Genomic DNA, 22,772 nt, shown 5'->3' on the forward strand with positions numbered 1-22,772 from the left:
CAAGTACTTTGCTTGCTCTACCAAAAAAAATAAATAAATAAAAAAAGTAGTGGTGTGGTCAGTCAGAAATGAATACTCTTTACTGGAATGAATTGATGAGCTTGCAGCAGAATCCGTACCATGCAATTTTCCGTTGCTGTCATGAAGAGTGGTAATTGAAGCTCATTCTGTGTGCTCTGCTAAAGAAAGAAATAAAATGCACAAGCCAGACTCATCCAATCATTGCCTTGTTCAAATGGTAAATGATGCAATGTCTCTACAGGATTCCATCCACATACTTCTGATTTTTCAACTGTTCTAGCTGAGGGAGGGGTATGCCATAATAAATAACAGTAGGTACTACTAGAAAAACAGAATGCAGGTTATACGTTTTAAGTGTGACAATGTATTACTTTTTGTTTCAGTTTTTTTCCCAGTTTGTTTACTTACAAGTTTCTACATAAAAATACATGCATTAAATATCCCATGGTATCTCAACAGGATAGGGCCTCACTGCAAGTATCATCTGAAATAACAGATGTGCAGCACATTTGTTTTTACACACTGTGCTCATGGAGAAGTGCACTCATTTTCTTTTTTCACACTAAGAATGTCAGGATAATCCTGAGGGGTTCATGACATTTTTGTAAGCCTTTCTCTCCCCTGTCTGTAAGCCTTCTCAGATTCCAGGTTATCCCCCCCAACATGTGTGTGGGCATGTGTGTTTGTGTGTCCCCAACTCAATACACCTGGTTGTTAGAGGTACTCAGGCTCAAATCCTGTACCATGGGTACAGGTAAAAAGAGGCTAAAGTCCCTAGCCACCACCACTTGTGAATTTATGCCTCATATTTTTTTCTATTCCTCATTAAATCTGTAGTTTTCAGGATTTTTCTGGCAATGGCAAGTCACTGAAGGATTGAATTCACTAAATAATGACAGGCATTTCAATTTCATACTTCCTATTCTTCAGAAAATAATAGTAACACAAAACCTTTATTCTAGCAATTTTCTAAGTTTATAAGATCAGTATTTGAAAATTGTTCCTATTTTGGAGGTGTATACCCCCATTATTGGCAATGGCTTTGTCCAGATTTTTAGTGCTAAGATGTTGAGAGCTATGGTGAAAAGTGAGAATTGAATTGTGTATTCCCCCATTATTGGCTTTGTCCAGGATTTTTGTGCTAAGAGGTTGAGCTCTATGGTGAAAAGTGAGAACTGAATTCACTAAATGATGGCAATTTAAGTTTCAGTCTTCCTGTCTTTCTAAACTTCTGATTTGGCATAGTGGTATGTTGCTCTGACTGTAATGCACAAGGTCCTGGGTTCAAGACTTGGCAATGAAATGCATGGTTGTAACACAACATTTTTCTTCCAGCAACATTCCAAAATTATACAAGCAGTGTTTAAAATGCATCCCTGGTTTTGGTCTTTTGCCCCCCCCCCCCAAAAAAAAAAAAACTGAAATTGAAAATAAGTGCAAGAAGCTGTGCAAAATGCCTTTGGCGTACACTACTGTCATTCTTTTAGATATATATATATATATATATATATATATATATATATATATATATATATATATTGTGTGGAAGTATGATGGAAATGTTCTGAATTGGGCAGTTTTGTCATTATTCGTTCATGCATTTTGTTTCATTGCCTACTGGAAAAATGTTCAAACAATAAATTTTTAAATGTGCTCTAATGTAAGTCTAACAAGTGTGCTGTATTATACAAGGATTATAATTTAATAAAGTCAGGAAGGTGTATCAAAGAACACATGTATGTTTCTTGTTTTGTGTGCAAGCCAGGGCCCTATGATTTGAAAACAGCCCAAAGGTAATCTTTGTTTACCACTGGCCAGATGCATTTTCTTTGGATGGGGTGTGGGTTTCAATGCTGTTTCAATGAATGCGAGTTTCAAGGTCAGAGAAGTTTTAATGCCAAGTCTATTTTCATTGTCAGACAGTGTTGCTTTGTTTAGCAGATATCTATTAGTGTTTGTGCATTGTGTTATAAAATGTAAAAATAAAATCAAAATAATCATTGTAGAAGTAAAGCAGTATGCACACATTAGTGTTTATGGTAACTGTGGCAAAATAGCCAGGTTATGGGACATTGTAATGGCTGCAGGGGGACTCTGGTGCCATATTTTGGTTGTCTGTTCTTCAGTCTGCATTTGAAAGTTGGTGTTCCACAATTCCATTGGAGAGGGTGGGGTTACTTAATTATGTATGCACATTTTACATTAATAAGCATACAGATTTGTACCTATTTTTCATGGGCCCTGTTCAGATTTTTGATGTTTCCAGGTTGAGAGTTATGATACTACTCTAGTTTGTGCCTTGAATTCCAGTCTCTCTAGTCTAAATATTAGTTTAGGAGTATAATTAAACGTTCAACCATTGCATTGCTTTTGTTTCTATCATATTGTATTCTGCTAGTATATTTAACAACATTGATAAAATAATGGTATTACAAAACTATCTTTTTCAAGTTGATATTGTTACTTTTCTTGTATTTAATGCTTTTAGACAAACCTGTCAACTATATCTCTTTTTCAGGTACATAGTTATATTTGGGCTTGATTTACCCCTTCATGTATTACACCTTTTTTTTGGAGGTATGCTAGTATTTTTAGACTTGATTGATCCTTCACACAAGTTTTCTGAATCCCTCCCTAATCAAATTTTAAGCTATTAAGTGCACAGGAATCCACACCACATGACAAGTTTAAAGAAAGAGGTTTTAAATGTTACATCTTTTTTCAGAAGCAAAAATAAATTCTGTTGTGGGGCAGGTTTTTGTAATATAATTCAGTAAAGTTCACAGATTTTACTTTGTAAATTTTTATACGATGCTTATACTTTGGTGTCATTTTTGCTACACACAGTTTTTTTACACTTGTGTTGTTGACTAGTACCCCTTAATCATATTGGAAGTGGGAAGAGATATGTGCTATTTGGTATTCAAATGTTATACCAATTAGGGAACCAAATTATTTGGCTGGAAGTACCTAATTTTCAAAAAAAAACTTTATACCTATTTTCTGTGTCTTCAGGTTTAGAGGTATGTTTGCAGATGTTGTTCACATTTATTAAAAAATGATAGACTATAGGCAAAATGTCTGCAAAATCATTAACATGCATAAAAAGTACATATTTTTAAGAATCATTAAACAAAAAATATCCTGCAGTTTTTTTCCCTTATATTTTCCTGAAAGCCTGTAATGATGTTTTATTTAAGCACGTCAGTTACATCAGGGGCTTAAAGGTTTTGTATAAGATAAAAGTAAGAAAGCTGCATTCTTGTAGGATGGACCAGCATAATTATTATCAGAATGCTAACTTAGGTTCATAGGTTCATACTAGGCTATCTGCCCTAGGGCATTTATAAGCCTAGCCATAGTGTGTTTGGCTTTCGCCACCCATTTTAAATTAATTTTGCTATGCCCTTTCTTGAGGTTAGCATACTGTGCCTCTGTCTAACAGTGACACAGAAGTGATACCCGGGGTAAACCTACGATCTCCCATCCACTCATCAAGATTCCTGTTGAAGAGAGTCAATGAGGGACTCTGCCTAACCTGGACTGGGATTTTATTCCAGAGTGAAGGGAGCCTCTGGGATATGAATCTGTCCCTCCAGCATGTCCTATTTATTTCAGTGCTGAGATTCAAGTCTCTTGAGCACGTAGCTCGATGGGATTTGGATTTTCTGAGGTGCAGCATGTCCATTAATTCCGGGTTGGACATGGCTTTATACGTCAGGCAGAGATTGCCTCTGAGCAGGTGGTATGCCACTGAGTAGAGCTGGAGTTTCTTTAACCGGGCAGCATATGGCATCTGTTTGAGCCCTTTGATCCTCTTGGTGAGGTACTTTTGGGGTCTTTCCAGTTGCTGCAGGTGTCTGGTAAGGTACATCCCAAAAGGGGCATTGTACTCAATTATGGGCCTGATGAGGGATGAGTAAAGAGGCACGATGACCTCCCCTGATCTAGATGTGAATCCCTTCATGATTAGGTGGGCTATATAAAATGTTTTTCTAACCACTTTGGCCACGTGGTTGTCAAATGAGAGATTGCTATCAACTTGGGTCCCCAGGTCCCTAATTACTTCTTCTGTACTTAATGGATTACCACCTATGTGGTAATCTGTGGGCACTTTGTTTTTGCCAAAGGGATGACTATACACTTTTTGGCGTTTAGCTTGAGGCCATGGCTCTGGCACCAGTTGTCTGTTTCTATGAGGCCCTTTTGGAGGATGCTTATGTTGGTGGAGAGTCGATTATGGCGCCCAGTTTGCAGTCATCTGTGAACTTGGTCAGCCACAGTCCTTCCGTGTTGGCCTGTACCTCCGAGAAATATATACCGAACAAGAGAGGTCCCAGGACTGAGCCTTGTGGGATGCCACTTGTAACTGGTTTGGAATCTGACATGGCTCCAGCAATTCTAACCATGTGGGTTCTGTCCTTGAGCCAGTTTGCAACCCATCTAGTGACATAGGGGTTTATATTTAAGCTGGTGAGCTTATCTATAATGCCCGAGTGGGGTATTGTATCGAAGGCTTTTGCGAGGTCCAGGTAGGCTGTGTGGACCACCTTCCCCTTGTCAATGGCCTTGGTGACTGTTTCAAAGAAATCAACCAGGTTTAGGAGGCAGGATCTGCCCTTAACAAAGCCGAACTGGGTAGGATCCAGTGTCTGTAGGTCCCCAATATCTTTATTTATGAGGTCCATGATGATCCTTTCCATAGCTTTGCAGACCAAGCTAGTCAGGCTTATGGGGCGATAGTTTCCAGGATCTGTTAAGGCACCACCTTTGTGGAGAGGGACCACTGTTGCTGTACGCCACTCTTTGGGTACATATCCTGTAGTAAGGCTGAGATTGAACAGTAGTTTTATGTTTGGGTTTAGTTCTTCTTGGAGTTCATGTAGGATGCAGCCTGGGACACCGTCTGGTCCCACTGATGCTGTGTTTTTTGCTTTGGAGAGGGCAGCTCTTACCTGAGCATCTGAGATGTCAGGGGGGGCAGCACTCTGCTGGGATAGATATTTGCCATTTTGGTGGGGGGGGGAGTTTGCACTGAACCTGTCAGCTAGGATGTTGCAATGTCTGTGTGATCGGTGTATTTTTTGTCATTTTGGACTAATTCTGAGCATATCTGGGAATTCCCACCCAGGTTCCTAACATAACTAAAGAAAGCCTTGTGATTATCCTTAGTGTCCTGTGCAATTTTTCTCTCGAAGCTGGCCTTAGGCGATTTTATGAGTGCCCGTAGTTTTTTGCTAATACTGATCAGAGATGCCTTCCCTTTTTGGGATTTTGCTCTATCATGTAGTAGCTTCCTCCTTCTATTGTATAGTTTGTTTATGGCTGGGGTCCACCAGACAGGACGTCTGCCTTTGGAGGATTGGGACTTGGTTTTATTTGGGATTGCATGATCCATGCATTCCTGAAGGTGTTCATAGAATGCATTTATAAAGGATTCTGCGGTCTGGGCCGTATTTTCCATAGGCCCGAGGGCTTTGAAGGATTCCACCTCGGTTTTGAGGAGTGTGAAATTTGCTTTAGAGAAGATTTTCACTGTGGTTTTCAGGGCAGGGGGTGGAGTCGGGATGTGAATATCCAGTGAGATTAGTTTATGGTCTGATCTAACCAGTGAGGGATACACTTCTGGTCTGGAGCATAGAGTCCCCATGTTGGTGATGATCAGGTCCAATATGTTTTCCCCTCTTGTGGGAGTGGTAACAAGTTGTTCCATAGCATTTGAGTTTATAAATTCTAGGAACCTTTGGGCTAGGGTGCTGGAGCTAGAGTAATGCTCCCAGTCTATGTTTGGGTAGTTGAAGTCGCCCAATATAATGGTGTTTGGAGAGACCTTCATATTTTCCAGTGTTCTCAGGAAGGACGAGTGGGGTTTCTGGGTTTGGGAGGGTGGTCTGTAGCAGGCTACAAACTGGAAGGCAGTTTTACCCACAGTTAGTTGCACATGGATAGTCTCTGATGCTTCGTGCTGTGCCACCAACCTGGAGGTGGGGGTATCTTTGACGAATATCGATACTCCCCCTCCTCTTCCAGTGATCTACACTTACTTGTCTTAATTCAGGAAAAGTTCATGTGATAACATAAGTTGTGCATTTTTTGTGGTTAAGCAAACACCAGGTAATGTGCCTCAAATGGGGAAGGAAAGTAAGACAACAGTTTAGAAGCTGGTATACAAGTCAAATATTCTGTCTGGGCTCCTAGCTTAAGGGTGAGCTGTTTAGTGATGCAGGAGCTGGGAAGCATGGGTGAGGACAGACTGTGTGATCACTACCAAGATGACTTTTACTGTCAGAGGTAGCGACAAACACTACTAAGAGAGCTGAGGGAGAAGGAAGTTGCTCAGATCACTGTCATTAGTGGTGCTCATGTAATGGGGCTGCACTTATCACAGCCAGGAGGAAGATGAAAAGTCAAAAGTATTATTTTCATTAAATATGGCCTTGGACAGGGATTCTAGGGTTTTTGGTTGTTGACAGAGTATGAGCATGGAAGGGCAGTAGACAGCATTGTTTAGAGGGTGGGAGATATCCATACATTTGCCTTTGTTAACTGACAAGAGTTATGAGGACAGGCAGTGGAAATAGCATCACTGGAAAACGTGATGGAATGAAATTATGTGAACCAATCTCTGTCAGAACAGGGGCAATGAAGGCAGCTCAGAATACTTTCCTACTATTTCTTCCCTAAAACTGTACTCACCTTCAGGGATTCTGTTCCCAGAGACATAGTAGTCTAAGATCCCAGCCTGATGCTAACCCATTTCCAGGGGATCTGGTTAAATGTAATTGCAGACTCTCCTGGAGCTTCTATTTTCCGAGTGGCTTCATTTCCTGGTCTGTTTACAACACAGAATTCTGTTCTTTCATAATAGTGATATATCTGGCTGTTTGAGCTTTTGCCCTTTATCATATGTATACCATGCTGTCAGCATTGTCTCCTTCCTGTTCTCTCAGCTGCTCCATCACATCTTCCTCCCAATACACTAAATTAGTTAGTACAGACAAAATTAGACTGAGCACTTCATTTCTGAGTAAATATACAACACAGAGACTAGAATATGAAGGCCTCCCCAAGACAAAAACTATATGAAGGCGTATTGAAGATAATGGCATTGTCATCCTACCTATATATGAATTCATAGAGTGTTGGTTGATAACAGAGCCCTAATTCAGAGGAAGCAGTCTATACTTATCACTTTATCTGTGACTGAATTTAACTAGACAGGGCCAAGAACAATGGCAATATGATGTAAGAAGAGTTTTGCATAATTCTGGGGGTAATGAGAATGAGAAACAGAGAGAAAGAAAGAAAGAAAGAAAGAAAGAAAGAAAGAAAGAAAGAAAGAAAGAAAAAGAATTGTAACCATTTTGACCAGCTTGCCATTCAAGAAAAAGATTAGCTCAAAACCAAACAGCAGTTAAGAAAAAGCTTCAGTGGAACCAAGGTCAGTCATAAGACTATGAATCATGAAAGTGAAAAATCTGACATCACTTAGAAATTCTTCTGTTCAATCAACTATTTAAACCATTAATAATAAAAAGCAATGGTCAGTATTATCATGAGAACTTTGAATGCAAAGATGGTAGAATTATTAAAGAGGTAGCTTATCTGTCAATCAGGGGCATAGACAACTAATTATGTAATGTTTCCCAGGAAAGTAGATGGGAGATAGGATAGCAGTTGATGAAATCAAGGCTGTTTACTTTGGAAGACAGGATTGTGGAAGTTTCTTGACTGGGTAAGGCAAGAATAATGCAGGGCGGAGATTTAAAAGTAGCATACCTCTCAACCTGTTAGAGCAAGAAATCTGGACAAAGGCACAAATAATGGGGGGACAAAGGCCTAAAATAGGGACACCTTTTAAATATTGCTCTTACAAACTTAGAAAGTAGATAGAATAACAGGTTATGCATTAGCATGAATTTTCTGAAGGATATGAAGTCTGAAACACAAATGTGTGATATTATTTTCTGACTTTAGTACTCAATGATTTGCAAGTGATTTGCCAGAAAAAACACAATATTATGAGAAACAGACTGAAAATATCAGTCAAAAATCTGGACATTCTGTGAAAATCTGTACAACTGAGAGGTATGAAAAGGAATACTCTCCTGAGTCTTTGGCAGCAGAAGTGCAATGCCACATTTGTTAATACCATAACAACTGATCATTATGTTTGGAAGGCTAAAATGCATATGAGCAATGGAGGCATGGAAGTGCAGAGATAGAAGTGAGCATAAAGAAATGAACAGAGATATGTCATAGAGGTAAGAAAAGCAGAACAGTTGTTGGGAAGGTGGCTCGATGGGTGAAGACAGCATCAGTAGATTTTAAATTAAAATGTATTGGAATGTCTAAGGTAAATACACCACATTCCAAATTTTGATCATTGATTAGTGCCACTGCTAAAGATCTTGAGAAATATTTTGCTAGAACACTCTTAAAATACTAAGGAGAGCCGCGGTGGTGCAGTGGTAGCGTTGTCGCCTCACAGCAAGAGGTTCTCCCATTCGATTCTCACCTGGAGCACCTTCTGTGTGGAGTCTGCATGTCCTCCCTGTGGTCGAGTGGCATTCGAAAGACATGCATGAATGGGCTTGCCTTCGTTGAAGGTTGGGCGTCAAGCTGGCACCTCAGCACTGTAAAAATCAACTGCCAATCATTAGCGGACTAAAGTTCCGCTGTGGCGACCCCTAACCGGGAAAAGCTGAAAGAAAAACAAAACAACAAAACAAACTCTTATAACACTAAGGACAATTATTTATACTTTTTTAGTGAGATGAAATGTTATCATCCTACAACCTCAAAAACTCAATGTGGCATAAACATTTCAATGGCGAGAGAAATGTATTTGTTTTTACTCATATGTTAACTGGGTAAACCCGTTAGGCACAAGCCTCTTTTCAAGCCTGACCTGAGAGCACCTTTCCGTAAAGTGACTACTTCAGGTCAAACAGTAGGCAGATGGAGGCTTCAGGAATCAGACATGAAGCTCAGCAACTCATAGGCTTAGTCTTCTGAGGCAGTCTATAAGACAGACTGACTACAGGAAATGGAAGAATCAATGACACAAGAAATGGAAGAATCAATGACCTTAGAGGTGGGACAGAGACTCTTTTATACAAGATGGGTAAATATTGTAGCATAGGTATTTTAGTTTGCACAAGGTGCTGTTAAGGTAAATAGTTGTTTATTCTACACTTTTGTTAACAGAAATGAAGAAAAGCAGCATATGCCATTAGCAATATTGTAGTCAGGGGAATGGGATGTAGTGTAGTGATGACTGATTTAAAGGGTCTATATTAGGACATTGAATATTTAACAGTTTGAATCACTAAAGGTCGTCCTTTAGTGATCGAACTGTTAAAACATTGAATGTTCAGAAATAAAAATAAAAACAACAAAAAAAAGCCTAAATGGTATAGGCAGGGGGCAAGCCCCCCTGCTCCCCACACTCCCTGCTACTTAACTATACCAACTCTGAGACCGCACTACATTGAAGTAAATGGAAATCTCCCCTTACGGAGATTTTTGTTTAGTTGTTCGATGTTCTGCAGTTTCGCTATTCTCATGTCGACAATGTCAGATTCAACATTGTCGGCTTTCGAGAATGTAATATATACCTGATTTAAAGAAGATTAAAATATTACAGTTAAAATGACAAAATAATTCTTGAAACAGGGTTGTTATAGTAAAGCAAAAATGTAAAATAGTGCATTCATTACAAGTGATACATGAAGGCAAAGAGGTTATAAACCAGAGGAATGATAAATATCTTGAGGAGTGAAGTGTTTTAGAAAGAAAAGAAAAAAAATTAAAAACTGAACCGATTATTTTATTGAAGGTGATGCTAAAGTCGAATCAAGTAAAGGTTGGAGAGCACTGTGATAAATAACTGGAATTAAAGTAAACGTATGTGTAAACACTCTTTCTGCTATGACAATGTTAATTAATAAAATATGCATTTAGAAGGGACATTTTAAATCAGTTGAAACTGTACTGTATTGAGTACCATTTGACGGTATAGACAACAAGATTCCATAATACTTTACTGGTATATATTCCAGTGAAATTAATTGAGTGACTTTATTGGTTTATCTCTCTTACAATCACAAGTACATGATAAAACTTGTTATACTTATAATCCTAATAAACACAGTTTATATTGCCTTATTAGTTTCTGACCAACATGAAGACATCATTTTACAAATTCTCTGTTAATATTTGCTGATTACATGGCACTTATGAATTAAAAATAAAATATTAAATTACCTCTTTGTTTAGGTGAAACTGTGGTATATGAGCCTAAAAAATAAATGTAGCAGTCTTTAATAATAAGGAAATCCATCTAGTAAGACAAAATACTAAGACTTATGTATGATAATATAATCAAACTAGCATCCAGGTATGTTCACAAATTGTAACATATTGTAAAACTGTTAAAAATTACATATTGGTTCATTGGTAGAAGTGTCTCATTCTACTCATGTTACTATTTTAACTGATGTGCTACAGTACTGTTTTACCATATGGTCTGCTCTGTTCTTGTTTGTATAATGATTTGTTGTAGGGCATCTCCTTTCTAACAGACAAAAACACCAAACAATGCATAGTTCAACATAAGGAAATAAGTAAGAAGTGTATTACAGACAGACTCATAACCCTTTTGCAGAATAGAAGTATATGCATTGTAAAGTACAACTAGATATCTGAGTTCCATTAACTATTGAAAAGTATTAGGTGATAGATCCTCTTATTCAAAGATGGTTACACCCTTCTCAGACTGTCTAGCTTGTGTAAGGTGGAAAAGTTAATACAAAAATGCTATCTAATGCAAAACATTATACAGATGGTATTTCTTGAGATTTAATATGTCTTAACATATTTTATAAAATGTTCAGATATATTGTTTTCAGAAGTCTTACTACAGCCGACTTTAAATGTCCAAGCTCCATGAAATTTATGAAATAGTTTTATGTCACTGACATGCATATAAACAGACATGAGCTGTAGCATATTCAGAGTACCACTGGACAGTATAGACAGCAAGATTCCATGATACTTGCCTGATATATTTTCCAGTGACGTTAATTGTGTGACTTTTATTAGTTCCCTCTTGCAACTACAAGTGCAAATCAATGAACTCCATTTGCAGGTTTATACTATCCACACATTTTAAAGACGAGACTTAAAAAATACATATTAGTTGATATTTTCTGGACTTTTTCCTCACACCTTTTTATTAAATATTAGTAACTCAGGTGTTACAGTTTTGGGCCTTAGAAATAAGGTACCTGCTGAAGCAAAATCCAGTCAAGTAAAGTTGTATCTAAGTGCAGCTGAAGCCTATGACGTAAGGAGATGAGTTAATAACACACACACACACACACACACACACACACACACACACACACACACACACACACACACACACACACACTCTCTTTTCATGTGGCCAGAACAGTGCTTAAGCTTGAAAAGCTATAGTTTTAAACATTTGCTATTTATATATTATTAAATTAAAATATGCTCATCCGTTACTCTCCCACTACAATGTACATTGATCACAATGAGTTAATTTTTGTATTTTGCTCAAATTCCAGTTCAGAAAAGCAGTTTGAAACTCAGATGTGGATGGAATGTGCACAAGAGATAACTGACTATATCTTTAAATGGTTTCATTTATGTGCTGTAAGCCAAACAAGCCTGAAATTCTTGTGTTGATGTTTAACCTAAAACAGTTTCTCCTTTATTTACCAGGAAAGTCTGACTAGGACATAGCCCATTTTCAGCAGAGGCCTGGAGATAAATTCTCTAGATGCATGTCTTTGGAATGTGGGAGGAAGCCAGAGCACCCAAAGAAAGCACACATGCAGACTCCACATAGAAGGCACCCCAGCAGAGAATCGAACTGGAGAACCTCTTGCTGTGAGGTAACAATGCTAACTGCTGCACCACTGCGCTACCTGTTGTAAGAGTCTGAACTGAGCTCAGAGATTAGGAAAGAAGCCTAAAATGCATGTTTGATGTTTAACCTAAAGCAGTTTCCCCTCTTATAAAATACATGTAACTACCTAAACAAGTCACAAGCAAGGCTGATGATGAGGTCATCTCAATCTCACATTTTAATTTACAGAAATATAGAATCGTACATACATTTTTCTTTTACTTTTATCTTTGATTTACTACATGAATGTATCCATTCTGTTTTCTCAGCCTAGTTTTGTAAATTAAAAGGAGAGGAAGGGATAATTAAATTTACACAACAACAGACCTGTAGAGAATTACAGTGTTCTGCTGACAAGGGGGAACATTAAGGTGTTAAAGCTGACAAGGGGGAACATTAAGGTGTTAACTATTTTATATTATACAATAACTGGCCATTAGCATTCAAAAACGAGCACGCTGACTGGCCAGCCCAACCAGCGTGCCCATTGTAAATCCGAGAATATACCAACGGGAAAAGGTCCGGTCGCCCGGACTTTTGTCCGTTAGTATATCTCGTAATTTTTTTTTTTTTACTTTTATTTATTTTTTTTAATACCAAACACAACTGAAGACATTTGATGTTCGGGAGATGCCACAGACAGAAATAAAAGGATAATCAGGTACATTCTACAAAACTTAAAAAACGTACCTGATTATCCTTTTATTTTTGTCCATCCTGACTCTCCCTAACATAAAAAGTCTTCTGGGTTGTTCTTTTTTTTTTTATTAGAACAACGGAGATCTTTCTTTCTCCGTTGCTACCTCTTCACAGCCCTGATGTACTGCATAAGCATGGGAGCACAAGTCCCATACACATGCACAGTTCATCAAAAAAAGCCCCTCACCAAAAGGATAAAGGGTCTCAAAAATCTGTCTTATGCTGCCCGACTGAAAGAACTCCAGTTATATTCAGTTGCTTACCGCTTGCTCAGAGGTGACCTATGCCTGACATACAAGGACATATCAACAACCCATTTTTGAAAATGCTTCATCTCAAAAAAATCTAGATCCTCAAGCCACAAAGGCCGGGGAGACTTAAATGCTGTGGAACAAAATCCCGGTTTATGTGAGGCAGAGACACCTCTGGCCTTGTTCAAGAGGAATCTTGACCAATGGATGGTTACCTCAGTGTCACTGCTCGACAGAGGCACAGCAAAAATAATGGGCATAGTTTCTCCAACCTATGAACCTAAGAATACAACATAAATGCAGAAGGGCAGCACGGAGGCATTATACAAAAACATTATTTAAGAAAAGTAAGTATTTTTTTTTCTTAAATAATGTCATTGTATAATAGCAATAGCCAACTCCGTGGTTGTGGCATATTGAAATTTACCCAGGGTTGGCTTTATTTAATCACTTAGGCTTCACCTTCATGATTAAACCACACCAACTGCGGGTAAATCTTCAATATACCACACCGACATCAGTGGTTATTGTTATATTATACAAGGCGATCTCGGCAAAGACAAAAAACATGCACGCTAATTGACCAATCCAACCAGCGTGCACATTGTAAATCCAAAGTAACCTAAGTAAGAAGTCCGTCTGCTAAGGAATCATGCAAATGCAACTTCAAATAAACTAAAAAGAACAAAAATCTGGACAGTCCGCGAAAATCTGGACAGTTGAGAAGTATGCACCAATGTCTACTTTGCTTGCTTTTACTTTTTCTTTGGGAGCATTCTTTGCCGAAATCTTCTTTACTTTGTTTGCCCCCCAACCTCCTAATTCATTATAGCCATCTGCCATTCCCATGTTTGTTTGTGCATTTGTTTTTCCATAAAACGCTGTAAAAGTGACTAGAACAACTTATGCCCCAAGCAAATAAGCCACATGCGGTACTTACGTATTATCACAACCAGGAGACAAGTGTTGAATTGTTCACTGCTTCAGAGTTCATTCCCACACTTCAAAATAATAATAAAGTCAACTAACCTAACAATACATTCCACATAGGTACAAGTACTGTGGATTGGCTACTGCTGAGAAGTAAACGTCAAATGTGCATCACTCAAAGCGGATGTTCACACATTAGCTAACCATTTTTTCAACCGGCAGACAGCACATTTCAGTACTTCTGTGAGGGTCTGACAAAGTCGCCGGTCCATCCTGGCAGTGGCGAAATGAAAAGGGACTCCTCTCAGAGGAACTGTAATGACCAAAGGTTAAGGGGCTTAGCAGAATTACTAGGTCCATTACACATATAACCATTAATGGTTTTAGCTGACATCCAGGACGGACGCTAAAATGTCAGAAATGCAGGAACTTAGGTGCTTTTGGTAAGTCATTCACTATGGAAGCAAGACTGATACTTGAAACATTGCTGTTGCTCTTACTGAAATCGGTACACCTCTGTGTATTTTTTGCTGTTCACATCAACCTAATAATTAAAAATAACTGAAGTTACACATATAGTGTCCTGATTTAAGCAGCTGTACTGGGAAAAAATGAAAACTCTTCTCTTATACAATGTGAACTCGCAAGCGTGCAAGCTGATTCCCAATCCAAGCAGCATACACACTGTAAATGCAAAGTAATCTAACTAAGAAGGCCAGCCCCTAACATATCATGCACCGGCAACTTCAAATAAACTAAACCACACAAAAACACCTTGGTAGCAATCAGAAAACAAACAAAACCACAAATAAACAATAAACATGAACTGAAAGTGTGGACTATTTTAGCTCACAAAAAGTGGAAGAATACAAACTAAACCAAATAAAAACCTAAATAACAACACAAATATAACACAAAACAAAACTAAGACCATTGTATAATAGCAATAACCCACGACTGGATGTGGGTAATGCTGGATTTAGCAGCAGGAAATATGAGAGGAGCTCAATAATGCAAAAAATAACAAAAAAGCTGTTTATTCAAATAAAGCTTTCAGGTAGAAAACCCTTCATCAGTGTAGAGAAGCAGCAGCTAACATCCTCACTTTATATAACACACAGCCATCAATTAATCAATTACATATGCAAAACATTTAAAGAACCATAACATTCACATACAATTTCAGCATTTGGTTACCATATTATTACAAAAAACATGAATAAAAATATGTTTACTAGAAACATATATACATATATATATATATATATATATATATATATATATATATATATATACATATATATATACACACACACACACACACACACACACACACACACATATATATATATATATATATATATATATATATATATATATATATATATAAAAGGAGGGTAGAAGGGGGGGAGAAAGGAAAAATATGCTCTAATAAAAACTAGTATAGGCACATTTGCTTGTGTTTCACTACAGACCTAATTGTTACTACCTGATTCAAACCAGGGGAAATATAAGCATTCATTCTAAGTATCCATTCTAGTTCCCTATTTTTCAAACTATTATTTAAATCACCACCCCTGATGCTAGCAAATACCTGATCAATAACTCTAAACCTAAAAGTATATTCCATGCCATGTTCAATAACATGCTTAGCTATGGAGTTGGTACTTATATTTCTTTTAATATCAGACCTATGCTCAATTATCCTGTCTTTTAACTTACTCGTTGATATACCAATATAAAAAGAAGAGCATTTGGTACATGTGCAAGATAAACTATATGTGAGGAGTTACAAGTAGCAGGACAAGAAAACTTAAATGTTTTGCCAGTCCTTTCTCCCCCCCTGTTTATATATATATATATATATATATATATATATATATGCATATATGTGCATATATATATATATATATATATATATATATATATATATATATATATATGCTTCTATACATATATATATATATATATATATATATATATATATATATATATATATATATATATATATATATATATATATATATATATATATATGTTTCTAGTAAACATATTTTTATTCATGATTTTTGTAATATTGTAAATATTTGTAAATTTGTAAAAATTCGCTCTCATGACCAAATCACTCCAACCATGTGTAAATCAAGCATTACCCACACCCAGCCATGGATTCTTGCTATCTGAGCTGTATGCTGCAGGGATGTAGCCAGAACATTCTATTTTATGCTCATGGATTCTCATTTTTTGCCTTCAAAGCATTTAGCATTGGGAAAGATGGACAAACCTCTCAGAATGTTGCTCCCAAGCACTTAAACATATACATTATTTTCAGCTGTTCCCTCTATGAAATATACCGTTTTGCAAGTTACATACTTGTTGTTTAAGGCACTAATTTAGACAGTTGTAAATAAGTTATGACCTGAATAGTTGTTTCTTTTATGATTTTTTTCTTGTAGTTTTACCTATAATCTGGATAAAATCACATCAATGTCAAGTGCAGAAAACTGTATTATTTGTTTAAATAGATGAGGACAACCAACTGGAAATCATTTGTTTGAACCAGGTTGTTCTCCCACCATAAGCAATAATTAGCAGATTGGCTTTTCTAAAGAACTTAGTTCTGTCAAGATTGTACCTGAGTGGTCTACGCATGTCCATTGTATAAGGAGTCCTTTTTCCATGGTTCTGAGGGCTAGGATAGAACACTTGGAGACTGATAGTTTGATTCAAAGAAACTCTGAAACAAACCTGGACATGAATGAGGGATTTGTTCTTTCTGGTATCCTATCCCAAAAGCAGACAAGATAGTGTTTATCCAGAAAGACAGCTTACAACTCAGACACCCATCTTACAGACATAAGAGGAAAGTGAAGAACAGTTGTTTCATGTAATGAAACTTAAATATGTTGGATGTTTAAGTTCAGATAAAGATGTGGTTAACTTTTCATGCAGAAAGTTAAGATTTCAGGAAGCCGCATATTGCTCATTACATGATCTGAGGTGAAACACTCCTATCAGAAACTGTTTTATTAAGAACACATTGAAGAAAGAGAATGTTTGATGGACAGAAATGCTGAAGTGGTGCAAGATGTACTTTGACAAAATAGTACAAAGGCCGGAGACTAGGAACTCGCACACTTATTTGAGCACCAGTGGTACAATCCCTGATAAGGCCCTGATTATTTCATGGGCACCAACTAGAAAATTCCTCCACATGCCAAGATAAGATTTTCTAATTTCAGGATTTCTTGCCTCCATTAGTAACTGCTGTACGTCCTCGAAAAAGAGGTGCCTAAAAGGTATGACAATCCAGGCAGATAATATAAGATGCTTTCAAGAGGGGTGCATAAAACTCCCCCTGTCTTATGTGAGTAGATCCAGATAATGAGGAAGTTTGTGGTAATTGGCCATGGCCAATTCCATAAAAAAGGTGAACTACTATTGCTTGGGTCAAAAGGGGAGTCACCACAAATATCATTGAAGAGTCCTTCTGATTCTTAATAATTACACTGAATATCAGTGGAAAGGGTGGAAAAACATAAAGAGATTCCCTTGCAAGGGAATGAAAAAAGGTAGTTTGAAAGGAGGCCATCATCTCTCTTTGAGGTGTTTCCCACAACCATAATTGATATGTGGAAGACCTTCTAATTCAAACTGTATTTATGTGGGTCTGTCCTGCTTAGTATGTCTGCTACTATGTTTTGCTATGACAGAATGTAATATGCTGGGAGGGTTAAGGAATGCTGAGGAGCTAACTCCCAAGCAATCATAGCCAGCATGTAAAGAGGGTACAACCTTGATCCCCCTAGCTTGTTGCTGTACCACATCTGTGTGTTGTTGTATGTAATCATCAGGAAAGTCCAGGGGACCATAGATGATAAAGAGATTAAAAGGCATGGATCACAATCCACAACTCTTTGAAAATGATGGGCTTTGGTTTGTCTGAAGAATTCTACAGGCCTTATACCTTTACACTCATAGTAACTGCCTCCATTAAAATTTTGAGGCATCCGTAGTTACAGATTGAGGATGGGGAGAAAAGGGGCAATGTGATTGCTTGTATTTGTAGTCTCTGACAGTCCAATTCCATTTATATGAAGCCTCGGATAGATATCTGAAAATTTAAAGGATGCAAGTATAGGGTCTTTGTGTTTTTTTAGATACCACAGAGTCTTACTTATGTACAATCTGGCAAGAAGAATTGTGAGAATCCTAGGTGTCATGAGCCCTAGAATCCTGCAAAGCTCTCTGGCTGAAGTCAGAGACTGGTTATAGAAGCTCAGAAAAGTTTCCAGATAAAATTCCACCTTCTCCTGCATCAAAACCTTTTGCTGTGGAGTATTTACAAGACATTCTAGAAAGACAATGTGATATGAAGTGATTAAGGAAGATTTCGGAATGGTTATCTGGAATCCCAGATTTGTCAGAAAAGTTGAAACCCCACATTAAGGACTCTTGACATATGGGAGAACATTTTGCAAAGATAAATATGTCATCTAAATAAGGAAGAAAAAATGAGTGTCACTCAGACTGCTATAAGCAACGACTTGAGCTAGACACTTTATAAACATGCTTGAAGCAGCAGATAACCCCAAGAGTAATGCAGAGAACAGATTGTGTGACCCATACAATGAATTTCAAAGATCTTTAATGTCTCATATTACCAAAAAGTTTCCCTGTGGAATGAGAGGTAACAGATGCTGAAGGATCAACATCCTGAATATTGAAACTTCTTAGTACTGAAATTGGAATGAATGATTTAAAACTCATCTCCACTGAAAATCTTTCTTTGGTACTAGAAGCATTCTAGACTAGAACAGGTGCCTTTGTCCCTATAATAAATTGCACTGGTTCTATGACTCCTATGGTGAAAAAGCTGAAGAACCTGAGGAAACAATTCTGTTTGATTCAGGGTCTGGGGAGGAACTCCCCTGAAAAAAGGCTTTAGTATCCATTGTCAGGTGTATCTCTCCTAAACCACCTTTAACCATTATCGTTTATCACAATCTGTTCCCAAAGGGGAATGAACATAGGCAGTTGTAGGGACAGCGTTTGACAGACTGGGGGAGTAGGAGGAAAGGAGATAGGTTTGCATAGTCCTGAAGTTGTAGACTGTCTCCTTAATGGAAAGGTTCTTTTTTGTTATAGTTACCCTGCTGTCATCTCTAGTTGTATTTTAGGAGTAAAAGAGGATGTAGGAGATCTGAAAGGCAGGGGCTGAAAAATCTTAGACTCTCCCTTAGCTAATTTCCCTCTTTCATCAAATTGTGGATCTTATGGACAGATGGGCAAAACAAACCTTTTTCTCTAAAGCTGAATTCACACTTTTAGACTTTATTTCAAGAAGAAAACATCTGATTTCGTACCAAGGTATACCTCCTCAAATCATGCAGAAGTAAAGGCCCCAGACACAGTATATGCACAATCATGCATACCTTTAAGGCATGTTTAAATACTAGAGATATGTCAAAACAATAAGACTGAGATAAGCACAAACCTCCTCATATGGCAGTGATAGTTAAGAATTTTGTATGCTAGAGTAGAAGAATAACATATTCTAATACCAAATGTGTGCCAAAATATTCCCCTCTGCATCCACAGGGAAAGCCTTGGACTATATAAGTAGTTTGTAAATCCAATCTGCTGTAATGGAGACTGAAGATTGTGAATCAAAATTGTTATAGACAACATAATATATATCTTTCAAAGCTGGCAGTGGATGAGGGATAGGTGTAGAATAAGGCAATAACACAACATATTAAAAAATCTCCAAAATACAGTGGGGGCATCCACTAGTTCCCAAAAAAAAATGCTATATTCATCCCGGCAACAATTGGAGAAAGGGAATTACCTCTGGAGGAGATTGTGAGCACCAGTTTTCCTCAGCATCAGAGTATCAGGCTTGAGAATCAATACTGGTGTATGTCAGACTCCTCTAACTCATCTTCCTTAGGGGTATTTCAACTGACCTGCTAAACAGGTGCTGAAGGTTGTGCACCAGGATTCATTGTCTGTAACAATTTTGTAGTTAAGATAAGGAAAACTTCTTTACTTATAGATACTGTGTGTTTAGGTAAACAATGTTTAACCCTTTGTTTTCTCTTAACAGGTATCTTCTGTGACTAACTAGGAAAGAAAGTTGTAGCCCAAGAAGAGGTCTCTTCCCCTGGCCACATCCAGCAGTAGCATCCTCAGTGAAACTCCATGTCCCAGAAAAGATGGTTCTCCCATGCCCAGTTCAGGCAGTGGAACAGTGAAGAGGACATGTCTGATCCCTGGTTTATTGCGGCTGAAAGGAAGCTGAAGATATAACTGAGTGGTGTGAGAAAGAGCAAATAGCTACCACAGGTTCACCCACTAGCAGCTGAGGCACAGACTGAGGCATGTAGTCAACAAGGGCTCTTTGGTATTTTTTTTTTCTTTCTGGGAATTGTGAAGTTGGGTCAGTCAGAGCGGGTTAAGTATCCATGCTATGCCCAAGGAAGATGTGTTGGATGTGGCTAGGACTGGTCTGAACATAAGTTATCAAAAGTCTACACAAACATCACACTTACCTTTATCCATTAACACAAAGTGCTCAAAGCACAGTAATGCAAAAGCAGTAAAACTGAAAACGTCAAAAAATGCTAAGAAGTAAAATTAGTTTGACAGAAATAATTGACAGATAAGTTAGTTTACTTCAACAAGAAAACAAGCACTACATGCCCTGTCATCGTCCCTGCTCAAATGAATCACTGTCCCACACTTAAACTTTATAAATAAATAAAGTTTGCATAAGCAGTATATTTCAATATCAAATAAGCCCCCACACTACTCAAAGCTAAAATTAGCAATCGCAGACAGAAAACAGATGTTAGTTAAGAAGTACAGTGTTTCTTAAAGGGAACATAACACCACACACACACACACACACACACACACACACACACATATATATATATATATATATATATATATATATATATATATATATGTATGGGTCTACCTGATAACACCGACGTGCTAAAACACCGACAACGAAATCACCGACACTACAAAACCGAAAGTTCAGAAACACGAAACATCACATACCGACAAACCACCACCCACTAGCACTAGTTTGACATGTCAGTGTTCTCAACGTTGGGATTCTCAACTGTCAGTCATCTTCGTTCTCGATCTTCTGGTGTCGGTCTTCTCGTCATTGGCGTTTCAAGCTTTCGGCGTTATCAGGTAGACCCATACATATATATGTCTACTTTAAAACACAGACATGCAAAACACCGACAACGAGAACACCGAGACCGGAAGATTGACAACTGAGATGACCGACAGTTTAAAAGCATGAAACTTCACATGCCCGACAAACCACAATCCCGACAATCAACAAAACAAAACAAATACCTTTTCCGAAAAACACACACACAACACAAGCACAACAAAAACCTTACATACCTACACTAAACCTTACATAGACAACTATCTATGCACTAACCTTAACCCAAACCCTAACCCTAAGGTCCGTCACTATCACACACTCACCTAACCCATACCCTAACCCTAACACACTTAACCTGCCCCTATCCCTAACGTCTGTCACTATCGCACATTCACCTGACCCGCACCCTAACCCTAACTCACTTAACCCGCCCCTAACCCTACAGACCGTCGCTATCGCTCACTTACCTTACCCGCACCCTAACCCGGATGTCCATCACTACCGCATACTTGCCCACTAGCGCTCATTTGACATGTCGGTGTTCTCAGCGTCGGGATTCTCAACTGTCGGTCATCTTCATTGTTGATCTTCCGGTGTCGGTCTTCTCATCATCGGCGTTTCAAGATTTCAGCATTATCAGGTAGACCTATATATATATATATATATATATATATATATATGTGAATGTATATATGGGTCTACTTTAAAACACTGACACGCAACACACCGACGATGAGAACACCAAGACCGGAAGATCGACAACTGAGATAACCAACAGTTTAAAAGCACGAAACTTCACATGCCCAACAAACCACAATCCCGACAATCAACAAAACAAAACAAATACCTTTTCTGAAAAATACACATACAACACAAGCACAACAAAAACCTTACAAACCTACACTAAACCTTACATAGACAACTATCTATGCACTAACCTTAACCCAAACCCTAACCCTAAGGTCCGTCACTATCGCACACTCACCTAACCCACGTCCTAACCCCAACTCACTTAACCCGCCCATAACCCTAAAGTCTGTCACTATCGCACACTTACCTTAACATGTTGGTGCTCTCAGCATCGGGCTTTTAAACTGTCGGTCATCTCAGTTGTCAATCTTCCGGTCTCGGTGTTCTCGTTGTCGGTGTTTTGCGTGTCGGTGTTTTAAAGTAGACCCATATATATATATATATATATATATATATATATATATATATATATATATATATATATATACACACACACACACACACATACTATATATATATATATATATATATATATATATATATATTATGAATGTAAAAGCTCCTGTGCCAAAAAGGAGTTGAAAGCCCTGTTGCTGTTATGAATCCTCTGAACTGCTTCTTCACATTGAGGCAAGACGTTACTAAATATTTTCCTCTCTGACTGCTGATTTTTCTTCCCCAGGGCTGACCAATCAACAGTCAGAGTAGAAATGTGGGTGGAAAACAGAGCTTTTGAAAGCTGTCTAGTTGTTATGTCTTGGGCAGTACACAATCTGTATAGTCTTAATACCTACTGCAGCAGTGGGAATGACGAACTTTGGAAATGCAAGATCTACACATAGCACTGCCATCCTCAAAAGCAATATTTCCTATTTAAAACTTGTTTCTTAAACACATCTCACTTAGACTAATAATCATGACAAAACTTTTTAATCAAAATATAGATACCAACTATTTTTTTCAGTTTCTTAATATATGC

General features: G+C 37.8%; 1 protein-coding gene across 5 annotated transcripts in view; it reads right to left on the bottom strand.

Moving 5' to 3' along the window:
- Positions 1-22,772, bottom strand: part of LOC122809153 — a 1,026,347-nt gene that overhangs the window by 261,887 nt on the left and 741,688 nt on the right. For 4 of the 5 annotated variants that reach the window (XM_044080437.1, XM_044080435.1, XM_044080434.1 and 1 more), the window contains one exon: positions 10,291-10,323. The exons of the other annotated variant lie outside the window; for it this stretch is intronic. In XM_044080437.1, coding sequence (XP_043936372.1) covers positions 10,291-10,323 — 33 coding nt within the window. The remainder of the gene's footprint in view (positions 1-10,290; positions 10,324-22,772) is intronic. 5 annotated transcript variants of the gene reach the window in all.

The sequence above is a fragment of the Protopterus annectens genome, chromosome 8.part0, assembly GCF_019279795.1.
Source record: "Protopterus annectens isolate FY-2018-M chromosome 8.part0, PAN1.0, whole genome shotgun sequence".
Taxonomy (NCBI): Eukaryota; Metazoa; Chordata; order Ceratodontiformes; family Protopteridae; genus Protopterus; species Protopterus annectens.